The sequence below is a fragment of the Rhineura floridana genome, chromosome 6, assembly GCF_030035675.1.
Source record: "Rhineura floridana isolate rRhiFlo1 chromosome 6, rRhiFlo1.hap2, whole genome shotgun sequence".
Classification (NCBI taxonomy): domain Eukaryota; kingdom Metazoa; phylum Chordata; class Lepidosauria; order Squamata; family Rhineuridae; genus Rhineura; species Rhineura floridana.
Genome location: NC_084485.1, coordinates 81,515,529 through 81,539,801, shown reverse-complemented (window position 1 = coordinate 81,539,801; position 24,273 = coordinate 81,515,529). Strand labels below are relative to the sequence as shown.

The window sequence follows — 24,273 nt, the reverse complement described above, 5'->3', positions numbered from 1 at the left end:
CCAACATGATGTCAGTATGGCAGTACCATGCAAGTAAAGGCAAGCCACAACACTTGCTAGGAACTCAGCAGAGCTGCAAAAGGAATCCTTTGAGCAGGAGAAACAGGAAGATGGGATGCAGAGCCCACGTGACAAATATTTTATTTAGAAAGAAAAGAAAAGACTGCTGAATATGGGCGATGCTATAAGGAGCAAGGTCAGAGTTAAGCTGAAAGACATTGCAACATACTCCCTAGTAACTCCTGTTTCCTGCTCAAAGCCAAGCATTATGTGAAGGAGACTACTCACTCCACCATCCTTCGGGTCTCCAAACTAAGTTTCTGACAGGGGGAGGGTACAGTTCCAGCATGAAGGGTTGGGAGGGGGAGGAACATGGTGGCAACACTATAGTTCACTCAGGCACTAACACCTTAGCAAGAGCTTTTCATGAGTACAATCTTTATTTGTACATGCTGAAGGCCAGGCCCAGTGCCAGAGGGCTGCCAGGTTGGGCACTGGCTGAGGGCCCCTGTGGCTGAGAGGGGCCCATGCTATTGGGGATGGATAGATGTAGCTCCCACTCTGCAATCCATGCTAGCATTAGGTCATGAACCATGCATCACACAACACAATGCTAGCATGGATTGTGGAATGGGAGCCATTCTCCCAGGCAATACCCCTCCCCCCACCATAATGGGCTTAAAATAGGTCCAGCCGCACCACTTCTCATGTTGCTACATTAGCATGCCAGCATGCTCTGCTGCTGCTGTTGAGGGCCCACTGCAGTCCGGTGCCCAAGGGCCTTCTACAGTTTGGTGCTGGCCCTGCTGAAGGCTTCTGGAACTGAACAGGCACTGTGATGGTCTGAGAATTTTTTTTTGTTTTTGCCTACCTGCACACACCCTACAGTCCAATCCAAACAGCTGAAATCAGGAGGAACTGTTCTCAGTGTGGCAGCCTCACAAGAGTGAGGGTGCCCAAGCATACATACCTTGCTGAAAGAGTGTTAGCGTAACTGATGTGACGAGCAGAAAGAGCGCCTTGATGGGTGGGAAGTGGGCAGGCTCATGGGCAAAGATGTGAACCAGCTGGGGATACAAGAGACAAAAAGCCCAAGCAGTCTAGCATGACCCATTCCATCCAATATTCTTAGCCCCTAGCCAAGCCCCCCACTCGCATAAGTCACTGAGGCACAGGCTAGCTGCCTGTTCCCTGCCTGCAAACATCAGCAAAACCCTTGGTACTAACACAGCAAAGGAGACAGAGACCAGCTAGTACAGGGACACTGCAGTTGCTTCTCAGCTTTGTTTGCCCACATGCATGTACACAATCTGTCTGCGTTAGGGCTAGAGGGGGAGAACATGCTCCGAGGAATATCTGTGCTTGAAGAAAATAGAAGAGACAACCTAAAGACTCCTAGGTGGCAGGAATTGCTCAACAGGTATCAGCCTCGATTCTGAACTTGGAATTCTTGCAAGACTTACCTGCCGAGTGAGGTCAATTGCAGATGCCTGAGGAATGGTACTATACATCTGGCCCAGCATCTCACACAGCTGAGGCACCATGGGAGCAAAGTCATCTAGGAGGGTCTTCACAGACTTCTCAAAAATGGAGCACACAGACTGCGGAAAGAGGAGAGGCTGCATCAAGGGAGGAGTGGCTGAGCAATCTGTCCCTCAGGGTATTTTGTACCCTGCACTTCCTCAAAAAAGCTTGAGATGGCATATACAGTTCTTCCCATTCCATCCTATGAGTAAGTTAAACTGAGGAGAAGTGGCTAGCTGAACGTTACCTAGTAGCTTCATGGCTAAGCAGAGACATTTCTGCTTGTGTCTCCACAGTCTAAGGCTAACACTAGTCCCAAGAATACACTGGTTTGCAAGGTAGTACTATATAGCCTGGTGCTATGGATACCAACACCAGTGATTAGCTTTTGCATTACCCTCACTGCTTATTTTGTTCGTATGACCAGAACTCTGATGAGGTATTCTGAATATCCTTGCAATATTGTGATATTTCTCTCAACACCCAAGGATGTAGGGAACCCTGCTACTCCCCAAACAGTCTTATACTTGGAAAGAGTTTATACTTAGCAGAGCACCAGGTCCTTGATGCCAGCATCTTTATGCACCAAGTTGGCCTCTCCAGGTAGCTGAACTGCACTGGATAAGCAACTTACACATCCCAACCTCTGAGTCTTTTGAATCATGCCCATGTCAACCCAACACTCATTTTCATTTCCACACAGGGCCCACAGTTTTGCTCCCACATCTCCCTTCAGAGCAATATGCCTCAGAAATACAAAACACCTCACTTGAATTGTGGCAAAAACAGAAGAGTCATTTTATACAGTTGAAAATCCAGGATCAATGCAAGATTGAAGAGAGTAAATAAAATTAAAACATTTTCCCATACAAATGAAAAAAGCATTTCCTTTACATTCTAACTCTTTACTAGCCTATTAAAACTGGACTTTAGCGTGCCTCTATTGAATCTTAAACTCCCCCTACTGCAGCTCCATCTATCCTTTCCAAGCAGACAGGACTCACCCATCCCTCCTCATCCCAAAACATTCCACCATTCCTTAACTATGTCAAAGAGTAGAATACCAGATTGGGAATGTGGGAATCAACTAACAAATGAAAGGCAGATCCACAATCACAAACATGCCTACTTCAAGCTCTGCCAACAATTATTCAGTGGTGACCTGGGAATCCCCTGTCCAACCTGGGGCTCTTCCCAACCCCCTGTGTCCAAGACAAAGCCCTATCACCTAGATTAGCTGTTCCTTAATCCCTTCTGCATAAAGTTTTGGAAACCCATGAATTATTTTATTTCACAACATTTATATACTACTTGATTGTAATAAAACCTCTAAGTGGTTTACAAAAAATAAAAATAAAACAATAAAATTATCAATAAAGACAGTTAGAAACAGGTATTTGAAAAGATTCAAAAGCTAATTAAAAAATGAGCAAAAACAGATTAAAACGCATGTCAGCATTCCACATGCCTGGATAAGTCTGCCTAAACAAAAATGTTTTAAGCAGGTGCCAAGAAGAGTACAGCAAAGGTATCTGCTTGATGTCAACTGGATGTTGATGTCTATAGGATGAGGACTCTAATTCAAACCAACACCACAACCATGGCTCAGACATGAATATTTAGTTTCTAGTGTGGTATCTAATACACAAAAGGACAAATTTCTTATCTTAAGAGGAGAGAAAGATAGCTTGTTGAATATTCAAACTAGAGTGGTGAGTGCAAAAGAAAAGACACACACAAGTTGCATCCTCCTTGGGCCCCAGGACCACCACTACTGCCTCTGTCTACCGTCTACCAAGACTCCAGAACAAAATTCTCCTTCTGCATTGCTACATGATTTGCAGTAAGAGAATAAGTGAACAAACTAGTGTGACACTAAGAGGAACTAACTCTAGGACCAAAGATATGGGTGGTTCTCCTTATTCCAATCACTGATCCTAAAACACGTCCTTCCAGAACAAGAAGTATCAGAGCCATATAATTCACCTCATTTCGAACATAGCAAAAGCATTCAGCTTGGGCTTATTTTCCCATTAATCTTGTGTTTTGCAATATTCAAAAGTATGTCTGATGCTTGTATTTGTATGGAAAGAATTTCCTAAGAAATTCATGGACTGCTCAGAGGCTGGGCAAATTGCCTTGCTCTATACATAACGCCTATGTGGATCACATGTAGCTTTCCCTTTCAGTTGGCTATCCTTCATAAATGGCTCTCAGATCCCAACTATATTGGGAAAAATATTGCAACTATTGACAATTTAGTATCCCTTCAAAAAGAGGAGAAACCATGTAAGAAAAAAATGGGCAATTGAGGAGCATTGGAGCAGGGTGGGGGGAATTCTAATGACAGCCTTTCTGAGACAGGAAGGACAACAACAACTGCAGCTTTCCTGTCTAAGGCAGAGAGTGGCACTAAGAAGCTCTCTCAGGATGATGGCAAATGTTATAGCAGGATGACTGGGGCCACCATCTCCCTGTTCCTTTCACCTATATATGCACATGCTCAATAGAATGCCTTTCTGGCAACCTCTCATTCACAAGTGCCACCTACAAACAATCCAAGCCGCACCATTGCTGAATATCGACTATGTCAACTCCAATATGGGAGGCAGCAACAGATAACTTACCTGAGGCATTACTTTTCAATGCTATCTGCTGGGTTCAGCATGCAAGTCCTATCAGTTATCCCAGAAAAGAGGTTAGACTACTTCACCATGTCCTGTTTGCCTGCCCACTTTATATTGAGGAAAGGGACTTATATATTGCACCCCTTATACAAAAACAATCCAATAGATCTCCAGAACAGTGGTTAACATGGCTTCTATCTGGCAAAAATAGCTCTTATTTGATTCCAGTCGCTAAGTTTTTTTATACAGCACAACGCAAACGTATGTTATCTAATCCTATATTGTAATGTCTATTGCTTTTTTATCTTGTATGTAACTGGCTGTAATTTTATTTTCTTGACGGGTCATTGACCGTAATAAACGTAAACGTAAACGAGGTTAGACTATGAAGCCTAGCAATTTCAAGCCAGCTAAGTAGAGCTGGAGCAAATCCAGGAAACACTAACATGATCTGAGTTGGGTGGAGCCCAGCAATACATCAGATACCAACCCCAGATCAAAAGGTGTTAGCAGCGCCGGCAAGGCTCTGGGTTTCTTCCTCTTGCATAGAGGTGGACCTTTCCTCAAAAAGCATGTGCTTTTTAACAGAATACCCTGTTGTTGGCAGGTACCTTGAAGCCAGTAATCAGAGCAGCAAGTCCAATTTGTCATTAGCTACCTGGATAAAGTGTGTGTGGTTTGTTTTTTAACCTGGAAGAAGTATTACCTCCACAACCTGGGCATCATTCAACCAGTTGCTGAGCACTTTCTGGATGAGCTGGAAGACTTGCTGCAGCACCAGCACTACCTAGAGGAAGAGAAGGAGTATAGAAGATAATTCTGGAACTGATCTGCCTTTCTACAATTCTGACTGCAGGAAAGTACTCATGACCATTCAGATCCAGGGATCGAAAGACAATATTAGAGCTTTCTCTATAGATTGCCCTACAACTCTAATGCCAGCTTGGAAAAGTGTCACATTAGTAGATGTGCTGCTATTAATGGCTAACACAAGGAAAGTATACACCTCTCTGAAGAGATATTCTGAGTTTTCTTCTGATTACTCAAGCAGTCACACCAAACAACTCACAATCTGGGGTGGCTGATCTAAAGATGCTCATTCAGATATTTAAGGGAATACATATACTGTGCCATGCTGTGCACCACCTATTTTCTCATCCCTTGTTAATAGCATTCTAAGCTATTGTCGATCAAAAGAGTTATAAGAAGCTGCCTATAGTTACATGGTAGGAGGGAAGATGAGCAGCCATCTAAATGTGGAGGTATATGCTCAAATGCACAAACTACCCAGACACATAGCAACACCCACCGGATTAGGGCCCTGAGGCACTGGCAGCTTCTTGACCTCTGTGCTCTCATGATCATCATCATGGTGACTGATGTCCAGTGTGGTGAAGAGGTTGGAAAGCAGGCCCAGGATGTGGATGATGGCCAGCTTATTGGAAGGGTTTGGCTGCAAGGCAAGACATCAGTATAGTTTGTCACAGTATAGACCCAGGATATGGGCCGCTAACATCAGATGTCTCAAGCAGCAAGAACAGACAGCACAACTATGAAGCATAGTCTGGTGCCTGATATTTTCATTCCCAACAGATTCTCACTCAATTCTTGGTCCCAGGAGAAGAATGGAGAAACAGGAGAGAAGGGGAGGATGAGTAGAAACTAAAGGACAGCAATGGGGCCATTTCAAGACTATGTTGCTATGGTTAACACTACGCATAGCTTGCAACAAAATAGTATTTTGCACATAGCAGGTCCCACCCTTCCTTAAAGGAAGGAAGGAAGGAAGCCAGCCATCACCAGGAAACTGATGTATCTCACCGTTTCATCAGCCAGCTTCTCCAGTTGCTGGATGTAAGGAGTAATGAGTGAATGCAGATTCTTCAAGATCTCCTCCACTTGGAGGGCAGACAGCAAGAAGCCCAGAGCTTGCATCAGCCACATGCACTGACTTGTCTGGGGGACAGAACAAGGAGGACAAAATCCTGTTTCACCCATTATCCTCAGAAAGCCACTCTGCACTATTTCAAGTGGAGATAATCCTCCCTCCATCATTCGTCAATACCAAGGCTTAAATATGAGCAATGTCTTGTGAAAATCTCAACACAGAAACTGTGTTTAGTGCCACAACTTAGCACCAGAACAGTCACTGTCAGAGTCCTGAGTTACAGATAAAGATAAATAAGGTTTTTGTATTTAACTTTTGAGCACCAAGGGTAGGGTCATAATAGATGTCTATCTAAACTAGAAACCCATGACCCTCCAGATGTTGGATTCCAACTCCCAACAGCCCCAGACAGCAAGACCAATGGTCAGAGATTATGTGAACTGTAGTTTGGCAATTTCTGGAGGCCCACAGCTTCCTTGCTCCTGATCTAAATTCTGTGCGGGAGCTAGGCACCTAGTTTCACCAATCCCTCTAATCCTCTCACTGGCTGGAATGCTCAACTCTGCAGAAAGAATAGCTTGATAGGTAACCGTGTCTTCTGAACTTTCTTTGACCCTCTGTATCAGAGAAGAGAAAAAGCATCTTACCTTGTGAATCTGCTTCATTAGCACATCCTACAGAAGGAAAGATGTGAGAAAGTGAATACTTTTCCCACAGTAGAAATTTACAACAATGATCCAGTCTCAACATCAACCAACAAACACTGTTATGGAACATGGGGTTGGGACATTTCAGAGAAAATGACTAGCATTTCAGGACTAGGCAAGAGAAGGATAAATCCTTTCTGATTGACTTATGCTTTGCTCCTTCCATACAGGCTTTTAAGAGGGCTTTGAAAACCTCTCCACTGCTACCTTTCCTTAAGCGTGTTAAATACTTGTGTGATTCAGAGCAGCTCTCTCATAGCAGTTGTACACCTGTCTGATGTGCCTAATGTATCTTGTATCAATCTTTCTACATACACTGCCTCATGAGAATGTGATCCTAAAATGCCATTTATAAATACTTTGAATAAATAAATAAGCACCCTCTACCTCCTCCAGTGTAAACCAACCCCTCCTATTTTGGAACTGAGAAGCAGCCATCAAATATTTATTATAGGTACATGGTCACATATAGTTTGTCCTCAGATTCCCTCATGCCAGCAACAAGGGTCTACAGTTCTGCTCCCCTACAAATTCTGCAAGCGTAATTTTCTTCTTTTAGCAGGAAACATAAGGAAAATACTAGAGACTGCATTTCGGTATGTAGAAGGCCAAGCTCAATCTTGACCAAATTCCCACTGCAGGAGTCGGTCAAGTCCTATCCACCATCCCAAGTCCCAAGACATGCAATGCTGATAGATTCAAGTTATTTTCATTGATTCATGCCTTCATAAACTTATTGTTCTGACAAAGTATAATAGATATTTGCCCCACTAAATTTCTCACACACGAATACCCTTGTCAGAATGTTCCTACTGCTCTGAATCCCGAAGAATCCCTCCTGTACATACATCTCAAAACCAGTCAGTTGCTTAAAACCTTTACGTTCCTCACAGAACAATGTGTCCTTAGACTATTCTTTCAGTTACCTGAGACACAGCAACGATGTTGGCAGCATAGGGAGGCAAGTCATACTTGCATTCACGGCAGATCTTCTTAAGGGTGGAGACACTAGAGATGGACAACTCAGGATTGCCCAGAGCCTGCAGCACCAGGGGTAGAACATTGTTGATCATGACAGGGTGATCAGCCAGCCACTCTGAGAGGGCCCCTAGAGAAAGAGAGAATGCAGAGTAAGGAGCTGCTCTGCTTAATACAACAAATGCTACCAGTACAGCCCATGAAAAACAGAGGAACTCATTCCCCATCTCAACAACACCCTCTTACACACACGTCCACCAGCTATTTATTTAGTTAGTTATTTAAAAGCATTTCTAAATCACTTCATATTTTAAAGTCTAAGCAGTATACAAAAATAAAGCAGTATAATAAAAACAGCCAGTTTAGTTTCGTCAGCACAGGTTTACCACGTGCATGGGCAGGTGCTCCACTCAAACTGGCCATGGTATTCTGCATAAGATGCAGCTTCCAGACAATCTCAAAAGGGAAGACCCACAACAAGCATATTAGAGTAGTCCAATTTCAGGTGTGGGGAACATTTTTTAGCCTGAGAGCCACATTTCCTCATTGCCAACCTCCCAGGGGCCACATGCCAGTAGTAGGTGAGCGAAAAAATTGCCCCTTTCTCTTTTAACCACAAAGCAGAGTCAATATAAGGCTTTTTTCAAGCCTAATTGCAGTGCAGGGGAAGGATGGAGCAAGGAGAGGATTCTGTGGACTGGATGAAGAAGCCTCACAGACCACATCCAGTTGACAGGCTGCTGGTTCCATATCCTGGAGCTAATTCTTAAGTAGAGAGCCCACCATTAGTATTGCAAGAGCTTGACAACCTCAGGTTCTTTGGGTTAATCTCTCTTTCAACACCTCCTCCCTTCCCTTCCAATGCCGTCTCCTCACCAATAGTGAACATAACTGTATCTGCAAGCTGCACATTGCTGATGCTGATGTGAGGAATGAGCCCAATGAGGCCAGGCACTACATCCGAGTAGTTTACATCTATGGTCTCTGCGATGGACTGGAACCCGTAAAGCAAAGCTTCTGTGTGCTGCCAGAGAGAAAGATTTATTCCTTGAGGCTACAGATTACCTCTAACATCCCCCAAAGATATAGGCAATGTCCATTCAACTACGGTGCTGAGTTCTACACAAGGTGGTTCAAACTAGTTAAGCTCCATTAGCCAAATGAAGAGCAATAAGTAAATATTTTAAATTTATTTATTCAATCTGTCATTCAATCAAAGTCCGTTGTGCAGTGAAGGCAGAGACAGAATGTGATACAACATGCTGAAAGCACCCCCAACCTAGATTTCATTTTTACAAAAAAATGTGCAGAATCAGCTCCTATAGAATGTTTTAGTTGTTTCTTTACACTTAATAGCACAATAAGTAAGCTTTTTTGAACAGCATCCTATCTAGAGAGCTGATTCCGCAGGTAAAAAAACCTCATTCCCTAGCAGCATAACACACTTGCTATCCTTATCCTTGTGCTGCTCAGCCCCATCGTGATATCCTGAATAACACTTGGCTATGTAACACACGATATAGACTCCCCTGTTCCTACTACCAAGGGCTGGGTGATGGGAGAAGAAGCAGGATACACCTACACTCATGCTTCCTCTCACCAAAGGCCATTCTAGCAAGATAGCTTGAGGCTATTGCTACTGTATCAAGACTTCCGGGTGCCTGGACTGTAAATCATGGCTGGATTTTTGCTTGGCTGTCTCAGTGATGAATGAGGAGCCCCTGCGGTCACTGGTGTTTGATGCCCATTACTGTTTGCTGCACCAGCAGCGTGTTGTCAACATGCCAAGGTGAGTAGATACATGATGATTAGCTGCCACAAAGGAATATCTGGCCGAGCATTACCACCATCACGGCACAGCATACATATCTAAGCATCTTTTGCCAAACAGAAGAGACAGATGTCTCTAACACTGAAGGTAGTGGGACAACTAGACTGCTCAATTCTCCCAGTATAAGAACCTACATTTGAACCTATATAACCCCTATGGCAACACAAATCCTGTGACTAGCAATAAACTCCAATATTGCAGTCATAATCCAAGCATTCAGTATCTGAACAACAGCCAGTCAGCTACCGGCATCACTTGACTGAGCATATATTTGTGGATTCTGCATAGGATCACCATAAGTCGGAATCGATTTGAAGGCAGTCCATTTTCAATCATGCTATCAGACTTTTTGCAGAATTTGGTCACTGCTACACAATGGTGTGAGGTATGCCAAAATGCCTGCAAAAAACACCAGCTGAAAGTTGGGCCACCAATGCAAACCTGCACTTTCCATATTATCAGTTACCAACTCAGATGCACTCTATAAAGAAGATATGGTCATTATTCAGACTCAATCAACATCTAACAACTTTTCAAACTTTTGTGACATTTTATTACCCTTCCACACATACTCCTCTAAGATTTGTTATCTCCTTTAGCCAAGACTTTCTGCATCTTCACTTTACCCCATCACCTCTCTTCCACAATGTTCCCTCCCCAGGCCTAGCCAGTACTAGTCCCATCATTTCTTCAAAAATCTGCAGCACCTTCAGCCTCTCTGCTTGCTGCCTTTCTCCGTAAGGGCAGGTTGTGCCAGATTTCCATTTGAGGATGGAGCTCTCTACTCACCTGCCATGAGGATGGCTGCTCTGTGTTGGTCAGAAGGCGACCTAGCTTGTCATATAAGCTGCTCAGCAGCTCTGCTCCAAGCATTTCATACACATACATCAAGGTGTCTGAGATGTCCACTCTGAGGAAAGGGGTAATAGAGAAAACAGTTACAGAGCATTCCACCTTATAGAACAGCAGCTAGATAGAAATTGATGAAATAGTTATAACTATGATCAACTTCCTAAAAGCATTGCACAACACCTATATATTAAAGGATACTGTCAGGTAAGAGGTCATACCGGTATATCCGAAACTGCTCCTTTTCATCAGAAGACCAGGAGCTGTACTCTTCATCAGAGGGAAACTGAGCCTTGTGCAGGAGCACATCTACTAGCTGGAAATAGACTGGCCGATATACCTGCTGATACATGGCCTGCTTTTCCGGATCAAAAGAGAGGATGTCATCCTGCAAAGAGAGAGATCATTCATCAAGTGGAAGTTGGAAAAGTTGGCCTTGAACTCCAGCTCTCCTGTTGATGTTAACACAATCAGTCCCCCAGCATTTCAATGCGGTCAGGGGAAAAAAATCACCTCTCCTTTCCATTGAATTTTCCATATGGAAAACCCAGAAATGACATTTTGAAATCAGTTACTTCACTCAAATCTTCTGCCTGATACATCCTGACTATTTTATAGTGCCAGGGCACCACAGGATTCCCTTTCCATCACTCCAAGCTCCAAAATACTTCCCTGCTTCTAGATCCAAATCAATAGCAAGAGGCTGCAGCAGTATCAAAGCAAGGGCCACAGATTTCCCTTACACCCAGTTAGCAAATGAATCTATCTGGGTTCTCAACACTGAGCTGATCACAGTGTCCTCTTTAAGTCAGAACATAAAGCAGAACAGCAGTTCTACACAATACCTTGCCAGTCCAGCGTCTTTCCAGTGTCATCCCTTGTCAACCCATTGGCATCAACAAGAACAGACACCAGCACAGGCCAGCAAAGTAGCTGAATTATGCCACTTTTCCATTTTCAGTGAGCAACTCCTTGTTTCTTCCTTTACAGAAATTTTTGACCAGGTGAGGAATAAATAAGTTCTCACAATATAGCAATGCTTGCTTCAAAAATGAAGCTGGACACTCCTGTGTTGCTCAAGGCTGGCATGGACAAGATTACTTTATAATATGGGCTCATGCAGAAACAGAGATGTATAGAAGTGTAGAGCAGAAACAGACTCCAGGTCATTGAGTTCAACCCTGCAGCTTCACTAAAACTCTCGAATGCATATCTGGCTGTTGGGTCAAGAGGGTTAAATTTTCATCTCAGACCCTTCCACCAGGCACAGGAGATGATGATAGTGATTAAAGATAAGAACATAAGAACATAAGAAGAGCCTGCTGGATCAGGCCAGTGGCTCATCTAGTCCAGCATCCTGTTCTCACAGTGGCCAACCAGGTGCCTGGGGGAAGCCCGCAAGCAGGACCCGAGTGCAAGAACACTCTCCCCTCCTGAGGCTTCCGGCAACTGGTTTTCAGAAGCATGCTGCCTCTGACTAGGGTGGCACAGCACAGCCATCACGGCTAGTAGCCATTGATAGCCCTGTCCTCCATGAATTTGTCTAATCTTCTTTTAAAGCTATCCAAGCTGGTGGCCATTACTGCATCTTGTGGGAGCAAATTCCATAGTTTAACTATGCGCTGAGTAAAGAAGTACCTCCTTTCGTCTGTCCTGAATCTTCCAACATTCAGCTTCTTTGAATGTCCACAAGTTCTAGTATTATGAGAGAGGGAGAAAAACTTTTCTCTATCCACTTTCTCAATGCCATGCATAATTTTATACACTTCTATCATGTCTCCTCTGACCTGCCTTTTCTCTAAACTAAAAAGCCCCAAATGCTGCAACCTTTCCTCGTAAGGGAGTCGCTCCATCCCCTTGATCATTCTGGTTGCCCTCTTCTGAACCTTTTCCAACTCTATAATATCCTTTTTGAGATGAGGCGACCAGAACTGTACACAGTATTCCAAATGCGGCCGCACCATAGTTTATACAATGGCATTATGATATCAGCTGTTTTATTTTCAATACCTTTCCTAATTATCCCTGGCATGGAATTTGCCTTTTTCACAGCTGCCACACAATGGGTCGACATTTTCATCGTGCTGTCCGCTACAATCCCGAGGTCTCTCTCCTGGTCGGTCACCGCCAGTTCAGACCCCATGAGCATATATGAAATTAAGATTTTTTTTTGCTCCAATATGCATAATTTTACACTTGCTTATATTGAATTGCATTTGCCATTTTCCCACCCATTCACTCAGTTTGGAGAGGTCTTTTTGGAGCTCTTCACAGTCCCTTTTTGTTTTAACATCCCTGAACAATTTAGTGTCGTCAGCAAACTTGGCCACTTCACTGCTCACTCCTAATTCTAGGTCATTAATGAACAAATTGAAAAGTACAGGTCCCAATACCAATCCTTGAGGGACTCCACTTTCTACAGCCCTCCATTGGGAGAACTGTCCGTTTATTCCTACTCTCTGCTTTCTGCTTCTTAACCAATTCCTTATCCACAAGAGGACCTCTCCTCTTATTCCATGACTGCTAAGCTTCCTCAGAAGTCTTTGGTGAGGTACCTTGTCAAAAGCTTTTTGAAAGTCTAAGTACACTATGTCCACTGGATCACCTCTATCTATATCTATATGCTTGTTGACACTCTCAATGAATTCTAATAGGTTACTGAGACCAGGTATCAACAAAAGATATACATTTATACCCCGTCCTTCCTCCCAGAAGGAGCCCAGGGTGGCAAAGAAAAACACTAAAAACACTCTCAACATCTTAATTTGTTTGTAAAAAAAACATTAAAACAAAACATCTTCAAAAGCATATTCTTTAAAAAAGTTTTAAAAACATTTTGAAAGGTAATTCCAACAGACGCAGACTGCAATAAGGTCTCTACTTAAAAGGCTTGTTGAAAGATCTTCAGTAGGCGCTGAAAAAATAGCAGAGATGATGTCTGCCTAATATTTAAGGGAAGGGAATTCCAAAGGGTACGTGACACAACTCTAAAGGTCCACTTCCTATGTTGTGCAGAATAGACCTCCTGATAAGATGGTATCTGCAGGAGGCCCTCATGTGTAGAGCACAGTGATCGATTGGGTATATAAGGGGTAAGATGATCTTTCAGGTATCCTAGTCCCAAGCTATATAGGGCTTTATACACCAAAACTAGAACCTTGAACTTGGCCCGGTAGCTAATGGGCAGCCAGTGCAATTCTTTCAGCAGTGGGGTAACATGTTGGCGATACCCTGCCCTAGTTGTACTGCCACATTTTGCACCATCTGCAGCTTCCAGACCAACCTCAAGGGTAGCCTCACATAGAGTGCATTGTAGTAATCCAGCCTGGAGGTTACCAGTGCGTGGACAACAGTGGTCAGGCTATCCTGGTCCAGAAACAACCGCAGCTGTCTTACCAGCTGAAGCTGGAAAAAGGCACTCCTAGCCACTGAGGTTACCTGAGCCTCCAGCAACAAAGATGGATCCAGGAGCACTCCCAGGCTACAGACCTGCTCTTTCAGAGCGAGTACAACCCCATCCAAAGCAGGCAATTGACCAATTATCTGAACTTGGGAACCACCAATCCACAGTGCCTCCATCTTGCTAGATAAAGAATCAGTGTACTGGCCCTCATCCAGCCCAACACAGGGTCCAGGCACTGGTCCAGGGCTTCCACGGCCTCTCCCGATTCAGATGTAATTCTATTTCTTGGGTATCATCAGCATACTGCTGACACTTTGCCCCAAATCTCCTGATGACTGCTCCCAAGCATTGGGGACAAGATGGTAGTCTGTGGCAGTCCACAACACAACTGCCAGGGGGTGAAAGGCAATCACCCAATGCTATTCTTTAGAAACAACCCTGGAGATAGGATCAGAACCACTGTAAAACAATGCCTCTGATATCCACCTCACCAAGTTGACTCAGAATGATACCACAGTCTATGGTATAAGAAGCTGCTGAGAGATCAAGTAAGAATAACAGGATTGCACTCTCCCCGTTGTTCTCTCAATAAAGGCAATCAAGGTCGATTCAGTCCCATAACCAGGCCTGAACCCAGATTGGAATTAGTCAAGATAATCTGTTTCATCCAGAAGTACTTACAATTGCTGTGCCACAACCCTCACAATCACCTTCCCCAAAAAGGGGGTATTTGCGACCAGTCAGTAGTTGTCACCAACCAATGGGTCCAAGATGGGCTTCTTCAGGAGCAGCTGGATCACTGCCTCTTTCAGGGCAGCTGAAACCATTCCCTCCCACAAAGACGTATTGACTATACCCTGGATCCACTCTATCAGATAATGGAGATACAGAAGCATGATATGGAAAGCCTTCACATTATCTTGGCAGCTGATTCCATGTTATCTGGCACAAAGGTGCCAATAGTCAGCCAAAGGTTTTGGAAAGCCAATGGAAACTGCATAGGTGTGTACTGGTGTGGGGTACTTTGCAGAAAAAGTCTTCCACTGTCTGTCTCTGCTCTCCAGTAGCCTATACAAGTTGCTGCTTTGGTTTTGCTCCCTTCATTAGGAATGATGTGCCTGTGGACTGAAGTGCTGCATCAGTCACACGCTGAGACAGTGCATGACCTCATCTCATATTCAAGTTGGCACTCAGAGAAGCAGCAGCTCAACAGCTAGCCTTGCTCATGGGCAGTGCAGGAGTGTGTCAGGCTAATTCGCCATGCTAATGAGGCTTCTGGGCCCAAGAAAATGTGGAGGTGGGGAGGGCAAACCAGACCAAGCTGCACTGCTTCAAGAACTGTGTCTCAATGTAGCAGCAAGCATATACCACAACAGACACATTCTAATCTGTATCTACATTAATTATACTTGAAACTGGGAATATCAGCAGTTCTGCCTGTCAAGGCAAACACTGTTTTTCCATAGCCAAGCAGAGCCTTTATCTGTAAGGCTTTCCCAACAAGGCCACTGAAGGAATATGGGCTCCTCTAGTAACTCTCATTGCCTCGGGGAAGGAAAGAGACATCTTGCCACACCGGATAGCATCCATTTTGAAAACTAAAGGGAGCTTTGTTCCCATCAAAAAAAGGGCACTGTGAGTTAAGGTGCTCTCTAGCAGAAAGAGAAAGACTGAGCTCTATACAAAGATAGTAAATCTCTCCAAGAGCAAATGGTTTGAGTCTTGTGATGTGCTCAGTCTATCCCACATCTCCAAGAAGCTAGAATTTCAGCAGCACATAAATACTTGCAGCACCCCAGAGACCCTTAGACAGGCAAGGCTCACAAGAACATCCGGGGACATCTGTTGCCAGAAGGCATCTTATTAGAACACAACTAGGCTGGCATACCCCTCCAAAACCATTTCTATACACAGTGCAACATGGACAGAGGGCCTAGTGAGCAGCATGACTGCACATCTCTTTCACTCAGTCTGGCCTTCAATATATACATGGAAGAATACAAAAAAAATCACTTTACTAAGCATAGAACTTACATCAAATTTGGCCTTGGAGCTTCTGGTGGGGGGTTCTAGAACGTTCCATTACACTTGGTCCAGAACAGATATCAATACAATCAAGATATCATGATAAGTGTCCGCATATGCAGAACAGTTAGTGTCATCATCATCATCTTTATTGTACTAGCCATTCACCTTGACAGCTTTCTCAGGAAGAGGTATACAGAAAAGTTAATACTGGCACTAAAAAGAGAACAAGCCAGAGAACAAACCTAGTAAGATGTTACTGAGGGAGTCCACTTCAGGAAGGTGGCTAACACTTACCTGTAGCGTATACCAGAAAGTAAGTGTAAGTGAGCTTGTAGTTTCATTGACAGGATAATGTCCTGGGATCCCAGTGCAGAACATGATCATGTTGACCAGTGCAAGGAAGCTCTGCCAGTGGTCCACTTGATCTAGGAGGGCTCTGTGGAAGGTAGCAGGCATACAGAATTAGAAGTCTGTTCTGCCATGGCAGGCCCATAGGAACAACAGACACCCCACATTCAGGATAATACAGTATATCAGTGCATTGTGTCATTTGCAGCAAAATGAGCCAGGAAGCAAACTGAAAGGGATCCAGCCAGCTCATGAAATGAATACTCTAGCAAGCAAACAACCTACAGTTGTTTTAGAATCTCCAATGGCTTCAAGGTGGAAAGGGGCTCTGTATAGCACCCCCACTATCACGAAGAGATACATTAGTGTTCACCCTTTGGGTTGTTGAGTTGCTTTTGAATGATATTTTGGAGACCTACAGGATGGTTAACTGCAAAAAAATCTAGTAGGGCAGAGAAAAGACTCCTCAAGTATAGAGCTCTCAAAGGTTAGTAAAGATTGGTAGAAAATGGAGCTGTTAGATTCCATCACCATGCTCCTCACCGGGAATGATTCTCCCCCAGGGCAACAGCAATACGACAGATCCCATGAGATGTTTCCATATCCCTGCTCTGAACTGCTTGACGTAGCTGTTCCTGGAGTCCCAGAACAGGTGGGATGAGCTTCAGAAGAGTATTCACATACCTGCCAAGGAAGAAATGAGATGAATTGCTTTACACCAATACATCCCCCTAAATGAATCCTTCCTTCATTAAAAACGTAAGATGACTCCTGCTGGATCAGACCAAAGATCCATCATGTCCAGCATTCCATTTACCACAGAGTCCAGCCTGATGGTTCAGGAAGCTTATAAGCAGGGAATGAGAAAAACAGTCCTCTTCTTCAATTTGCTTTCCCTTAAAGATGAATAAATATATTGAGACAAGAGCCTATATGAAATACAAGTAGCCCAAACAGGCGATAGGTTTGTATATATCTTGGAGGAGAAAATATTGTACTGTAAGGCTAACACACACACACAATATTTATTTATTTAAAATATTTCTATCCCGCTCTTCTACCCTATAATAGGGCACTCAGGGTGGCTTACAATAACATTGAGCACATACATAATAAAATTGTACACAATAAAAATCACAAAAACATTAAAATAAATTAAAATACATAAAATGCAATTAAAATACATAAAATAAAATAATATATATACATATACACACACATACATATATGCATATATAGAGAGTGGTACTGAAGGGACTACTGAGGTAAAAATTAACATAGAAGGCATAAAATCAGTGTCAGGCTCTACCTTCAGTCCCTCCCAAAGGCTCTCAGGAACAAGATCGTTTTCAGAAGTCTCCCTGGAACCTGCCCTGCTGCTTGAATATCAGGTGGCTGTGGTAGCCAGGAGTGCTTTTGGCCAACTCAAACCGGCCTACCATCTGCGTCCATTCCTGGAAGCAGTTGACTTGGCCACAGTGACACATGCATTGGTGACATCGAGGCTTGATTACTGTAACGCACTCTATGTGGGGCTGCCTTTGAAAATGGTTCGGAAATTACAGTTGGTTCAAAATGCAGCAGCCAGAATGTTAACTGGAGCATGGCGCAGGGAGCATATCACCCCTGTGCTTTATTGACTCCACTGGCTCCCAATTTGTTTCCGGGCCTAATTCAAAACGCTGGTTCTGACCTTTAAAGCCCTAAACGGCCTTGGACCAATGTACCTGAGGGACCGCTTATGCCCATATGTACCTGTCTGGGATTTAAGATCATCTGACTCGTGTCTCCTCTGCGTGCCTGGAGTGAAAGATGTTAGACTGACAGGCATGGGGGAGAGAGCCTTTTCAGCTGTGCCCCCAAGCTTTGGAATACCCTACCCCAGAAAATGCATGATTAGCATATCCTGGTTCAATGAAGCCTAAGCATACTTATATCTGCTGAGCACAAATGAACACATAACCCAGTCAGAAATGTTATTTTCCCCAGATGAATGCCAAAGACACCAGCCCATACTAAGTGGTATTCTATCTGCAGAAGCTGAAATCAAGATTGCAACTCTTCATGGGACACAGTGAAATAGCCATGGGCTCCTTTGGAAGAAAGAGTGGGATATAAATTTAATAATTAATATAATAATAATAGCCATCAATAATTCCTGTTCATACCACAAGTTGATGCAAAATATAAAATCTGCAACCAAATCACTTGGAACCCTCTTTTAGTATGACAACTGCCCCTGGACACTGAAACATTCACTCACTTGTTCTGAAAGATGCCATTTTGAACATTTTTATTTGTAGCCACTTATTTTCTACATAAGAAAATAACACATGCATATTTGTAGACAGATTACAGTGTATATCACATGGAGGGTGAGCAAGTGAATGATGTCTTGATGGTATAGCTTACATTATTCAGTAATAATGGTCAGATATGAATTACCTTAGGCAAATAAACACTGGATGGGGTCTGAAGTATTTTAAGACCAGAGGAAAGATTTATGCCAGAAACTGGAAGCCCACTACAAGATGACAATGCAGGCAGCTGTAAGGAGGGGATCATTCATCTTCAGCAATCCCCTTTTTAAAATCCTTATCTATTAGAAATTTCACCCAGGCAAAGGACAACAAATCTCACACCTATGGCTAAAGTAGTCTAAAATAAAAGGGGGAAGGTAGTATATTTAGATCAATTTAAGATCACCTGGGGAACCAAAGGTAAGAACAGGGCAAATAAAAATTAGATTTTTACTTTTTTATATTACAAGTTGAATGATGATCTCATGTGCCTCAATTTTTGAAGTCACTTGTAGTTTCAGCCAATGAATATGAAGATCAAATTCTTAGGCAGATAGCCACTCCAAGAAACAACTCCCCAAGTTAGCCCTCTGTGATGGCACCAGTAAATAATGCTTGCCTCTGTTTGCCTGAAGAAAGATCCAATCAACTTTGAAATGTTCAAACCTCTCTTCTGGTTCCCCAAAAGTAACCTCTATAATATCATTAGCCGTACTTGTCGCTATCAGTCAAATTTAATCTTGGTTTCTGTCACTTATCAGTGCCTTACTTTCCGTTGTAAGAAATAACCTACTATTCATCATTTTTGTAATGTTTTGAGAGTCAGGCTTCAAAACTTCAGTCAACTTTGTTAAGGCCTAATCCGATTCTGGTTATCTCACTATTATTATTTTGCACTGTACTGCATGCTAGAAAACTGAGTAAATGGATGTCAGGACACATGCTAGAATCTAGAAAACAGCATGCCTAAAAGGGCTAGAGCTCCCCAGAGATTCCATTTCAATTAAGCCAGCCTTGTTCTGGAACCGAAACTACCTTCATTTGCTTGATGGATCCATTTCCTCTATGCCAGATGAACGTGACCCTGCAAAATCACCTAGATATCTCATGGCTTTCAATACCATTGAACTTGCTATTCTTCTAGACTGGCTGTGCTGGATAAGGATCAGGGGAACTGTGCTTTGGCGATTCCATACCACCCTAAACGGTCAGTTCTAAAAAGTCATGCTGGGGGACTGTTGCTCTGATCCATGACAGTCATGCCACAATGTTCCACAGAACTACAGCCTGTTCCCGCATGATATTCAGCATCTAATCAGGGGTGAGGAAACAGTGGTTCTCTAGATGTTGGACTACAGCTCCCATCATCCCTGACCATTAGACATGCTGGCTGGGTCAGATGGAAGTCGGGGAGCCCAACATCGTTAGGAGCAGAGCTTGGAAAAGTTACTTTTTTGAACTACAACTCCCATCAGTCCCAGAAAGCATGGCCACTGGATTGGGCTGATGGGAGTTGTAGTTCAAAAAAGTAACTTTTCCAAGCTCTGGTTAGGAGGACTATGTGTTCCCCATCCCTGATGTGAAACTGAGTTTTAGAATGCAGCTGACACCCAACTCTTTCATTTTTAATCGAATTCAGCTGATGGTGTGGCTGGTAAAAGTGCTGAACCAGTGCCTGGGATCAGTAATGGACTGGATGAGGGCCAGCATACTGAAGCTTGGTCAAGACAAGTCAGAAATCTATTGGTAGGTGGTTTGCGTGACTTAGGAGATAGATCAGGTTCATAGTATTGGGGTGCTATTAGATCTGGTCTTATTTTTCGTGATCCAAGTAGCCCCAGTAGCACAAAATAATGTTTACTACCCAAGGCTAGTACACCAAAGATCCAAACATCTTTGAATCTCTTCTAGATGTGTTGTATATACAGCTAATCTTGGAGATAGTTTGGAAGCACAATTTGTATAAAATATGGCAGCTACATTACTAACTGGGATCAGATTCAAGGAACACATCTTGCCAGTCTTAAACAACTGCATTGGTTCCTGCACTGTTTTCCGGTCCAAATTCACTGTGTTATTTAAAGCCCTAAACAGCTTGGGACCAGGATACCTCAATAACTACTTCCTACCACATGCATCAGCCAGAGTTTTTTTTTTTTTTATAATAATTTTTTATTATTCAAATTTTTATAAAAACAAATACAAATACAACAAAAACAATACAACAGAAAAAAATAAAAGAAAAAGAAAAACTTGACCTCCGATTTGTTACAGATCAGCTATAAGTATATAATATATATCAAACCTGTCTCCTAGAACATACGAAATTCACTTTTTTCCAAAGTCTATCTTAATTAATTGTCAAATCCCATTATCATCATTTCATTTTTTTCTTTCAACAAAAAGTCCAAAAGAGGCTTCCATTCCTTAAGAAATGTATCTGTCGTTTTTTCTCTAATAAGACATGTCAATTTGTCCATCTCAACTAAGTCCATTAATTTCAATAGCCATTCTTCCATTGTTGGTATCGCTTCCATTTTCCACTTTTGTGCATATAGTAATCTTGCTGCCGTGATCATATATAATATTATTCTTCCATATTTCTTTTCCTTTTGTTTATCCAAAAAAGCCAATAAAAAAAATTCTGGTTTTGACTGAATATTTATCTTTAAGATTTTTTGCATCATCCTACCTATCTGTGCCCAAAATAATTTTGCCTGTTTACACAACCACCACATATGATAAAAAGATCCTTCTTGTTTACATTTCCAACATACATTAGAAACATTACTATACATTTTTGACAACTTTTCTGGAGTCATATACCAACGATACATCATTTTATAAAATTTTCTTTAAGATTATAGCATAATGTAAATTTCAAACCTTTTTTCCACATATTTTCCCATTGATCCATTTGTATATTATAACCAAATTTTTTTGCCCACTTAACCATACACTCTTTTACTTGTTCTTCTTCCATGTCCATTTTTAATAAAAATTTATACATTTTTGCAATTATGCATTCATCATTTGTACACAAACCTATTTCAAAATCAGATTTATTTATTTCAAACCCATACATTTTCTTGTCCATTTTAAATCTTTCTAACAATTGTAAATAGGCAAACCATTGTGAACTATATCCTTCCTTTATTAGTTGTTGTCTCTCTTTCATTATATATTCACCATGCACATTTTCTAATAGTTCTTGGTAAGTTAACCATTTCTCTTTTCCAGCCATTTCTCTTCTATAAAATGCTTCTTGACTTGAAACACATAGTGGTATTTTCGAAAAAAACCTTGTTTTGTATTTATTCCATATATTCAACAAAGGACGTCTTATAAAATGATTATTAAAATCCACATTAACTTTTACTTTATCATACCATAGATATCCATGCCATCCCCACTTCAGGTTGTGACCCTCCAAATCCAATAATCTTTTATTCCTCAATAGAATCCATTCCTTTATCCAGACTAAGCAACAAGCAGCAAAATAAAGTCTCAAATTTGGTAATCCCAGCCCTCCTCTTTCTCTGGCGTCTTGTAATAATTTAAATTTAACTCTTTGTTTTTTCCCCTGCCAAACGAATTTAGAAATATCTTTTTGCCATTGTTTGAAAGGTAGAATAGAGGATATGACAGGTATTGTTTGAAATAGAAACATCATTCTCGGCAATACATTCATTTTTATTACAGATATTCTACCCATTAATGACAACTGTAATTTATCCCATTTTAACAAATCTTTCTTAATCTCTGTCCATAGTTTTTCATAATTATTATGAAACAACTTGGAATTTTTATTTGTCATAATGATACCTAAATATTTCACCTTTTCTTCTATTTTAAAATCTATCTTCTCCATTAACTCTTTTTGATCTCTTAAAGATAAATTTTTCACCAGCATCTTCGTTTTTTTATTATTGATCTTAAATCCTGCTAATGGGTCCAAATTCTTCTAATTTATCCATCAATACTTTGATTCCTTCCAAGGGATTTTCTAATACAATTATCAAGTCATCAGCAAATGCTCTCAATTTATATTCTTCTTTTTTTATCTTTATTCCCGAAATCCTTTTGTCTTGCCTTATGTCTCTAAGCAGCACTTCTAAAACCAGAATAAATAGAAGGGGGGACAATGGACATCCCTGTCTTGTACCCTTTTGTATTTCACATGAGTCCATTAAATCCCCATTGACAATTATCTGTGCCTTCTGTGATGTATAAATCGATCTGATCCATTTTATAAAATTATCTCCAAAGTCCATTTGCTCTAGAACCTTAAACATAAATTTCCAATTCAAATTATCAAATGCTTTCTCAGCATCCAAGAAAATCAAAGCAGCTTGTATGTCATTTCGTTGTTCTAGATATTCCAACACATTCAAAACATTCCTGACGTTATCACGTAATTGTCTTTTAGGTAAAACCCCGCTTGATCTTCCTGAATAAATTGTTGCAATATTATTTTCATTCTTTCAGCCAAAATCATTGTAAAAATTTTATAGTCATTATTCAGTAAAGATATTGGCCGATAATTTTTTGTTTTAGTTAAATCCTGCTCCTCTTTAGGTATTAATGTTATATTGGCATTTTTCCAACTATCCGGTATCTTCCCCTCTTGTAAAATAGAATTCATTGTATACTGTAAAGGTAGTAAAAGTTCCTCCTCCAAGCATTTGTAATACATTGCTGATAGTTCATCCGGTCCTGGCGCCTTTCCTAATTTAATTTTACTTATAGCCTCAGATATTTCTCTTGACGTAATAGGACCATTAATAGCTCGTCTCTGAAGATCTGTAATTTTTGGCAAATTCTGTTTGGATATATACTCTTCTATTTTTTCTGAGGGAATTTCCTGACACTTGTACAAAGTTGAATAATATTGATGGAAAAACCCCTGGATTTTTAAATTGTCTGTCAACATCTCATCTCCTTCTTGTATCTTTAAAATAAGATTTTTTTGTCATTCTTTTCTTAATTTATATGCTAGCAATTTCCCCGGTTTATTTGCAAATTCAAAAGTCCTTTGTTTAGCAAAATTTAATTTCCTTTCAATTTCTCTGTCAACATTGACACTTGTTTCTGTAACATTTTAATTTGATTTACAGTAGAAGCTTTAGTTGGATTCTTTTTCAATTCTTCCTCTTTTTGTTTTATTCCTTCCAAGATCAATTGCATTTTCTGTTGTTTCTTCTTTTTTAATTCAGAATTACATTTAATAAAATATCCCCTCATAAATGCTTTACTTGTATCCCAAACAATATTTTCATCTGTTCCTTTATGTAAATTGTGTTCAAAAAACTCTTTTAATTTCTTCTTACATTCCTGCACTATTTTATCATTCTGTAATAAAGATTCATTTAGTCTCCATCTAAATCCAAGATTTTTTTTTTTAAAGTCAATATCACTGGATTATGATCCGAAAAGGTTTTTGGTAACACATCCATCTTGGAAATATCTTTCACTAAATTTTTTGACATCCAAATCATATCAATCCTCGAAAATGTTTTATGTCTTTCTGAAAAGTAAGTAAATTCCTTTGCATTGTCATTTATATATCTCCAAGCATCCACCAATTCTAAATTTTCCATCAATTCGAAACAGATCTTCGGCAATTTGCCCTGTGTCTCTTTAATATTTTTCTCAGAAAGTCTATCCATTTTTGGTGAAATTACCCCATTCCAATCACCCATGACACACCAATGATCATATGCAAACTCTGATAGTTTTTCCATAAGTCCAGTATAAAACCTTGTTTTATCTTCATTAGGAGCATAAATG

The 24,273-nt window shown here is 41.3% G+C and overlaps 1 protein-coding gene across 2 annotated transcripts in view; it reads right to left on the bottom strand.

Moving 5' to 3' along the window:
* The window catches only part of IPO13 (importin 13), a 74,181-nt gene that overhangs the window by 9,432 nt on the left and 40,476 nt on the right, over positions 1 to 24,273 (bottom strand). For both annotated transcript variants that reach the window (XM_061632694.1, XM_061632695.1), the window contains exons 3-14: positions 16,727 to 16,867; positions 16,130 to 16,271; positions 10,626 to 10,792; positions 10,345 to 10,465; positions 8,601 to 8,748; positions 7,673 to 7,854; positions 6,687 to 6,713; positions 5,973 to 6,107; positions 5,461 to 5,604; positions 4,858 to 4,938; positions 1,464 to 1,601; positions 971 to 1,067 (exon numbers count right to left, since the gene is read on the bottom strand). In XM_061632694.1, coding sequence (XP_061488678.1) covers positions 971 to 1,067; positions 1,464 to 1,601; positions 4,858 to 4,938; positions 5,461 to 5,604; positions 5,973 to 6,107; positions 6,687 to 6,713; positions 7,673 to 7,854; positions 8,601 to 8,748; positions 10,345 to 10,465; positions 10,626 to 10,792; positions 16,130 to 16,271; positions 16,727 to 16,867 — 1,523 coding nt within the window. The remainder of the gene's footprint in view (positions 1 to 970; positions 1,068 to 1,463; positions 1,602 to 4,857; positions 4,939 to 5,460; positions 5,605 to 5,972; positions 6,108 to 6,686; positions 6,714 to 7,672; positions 7,855 to 8,600; positions 8,749 to 10,344; positions 10,466 to 10,625; positions 10,793 to 16,129; positions 16,272 to 16,726; positions 16,868 to 24,273) is intronic.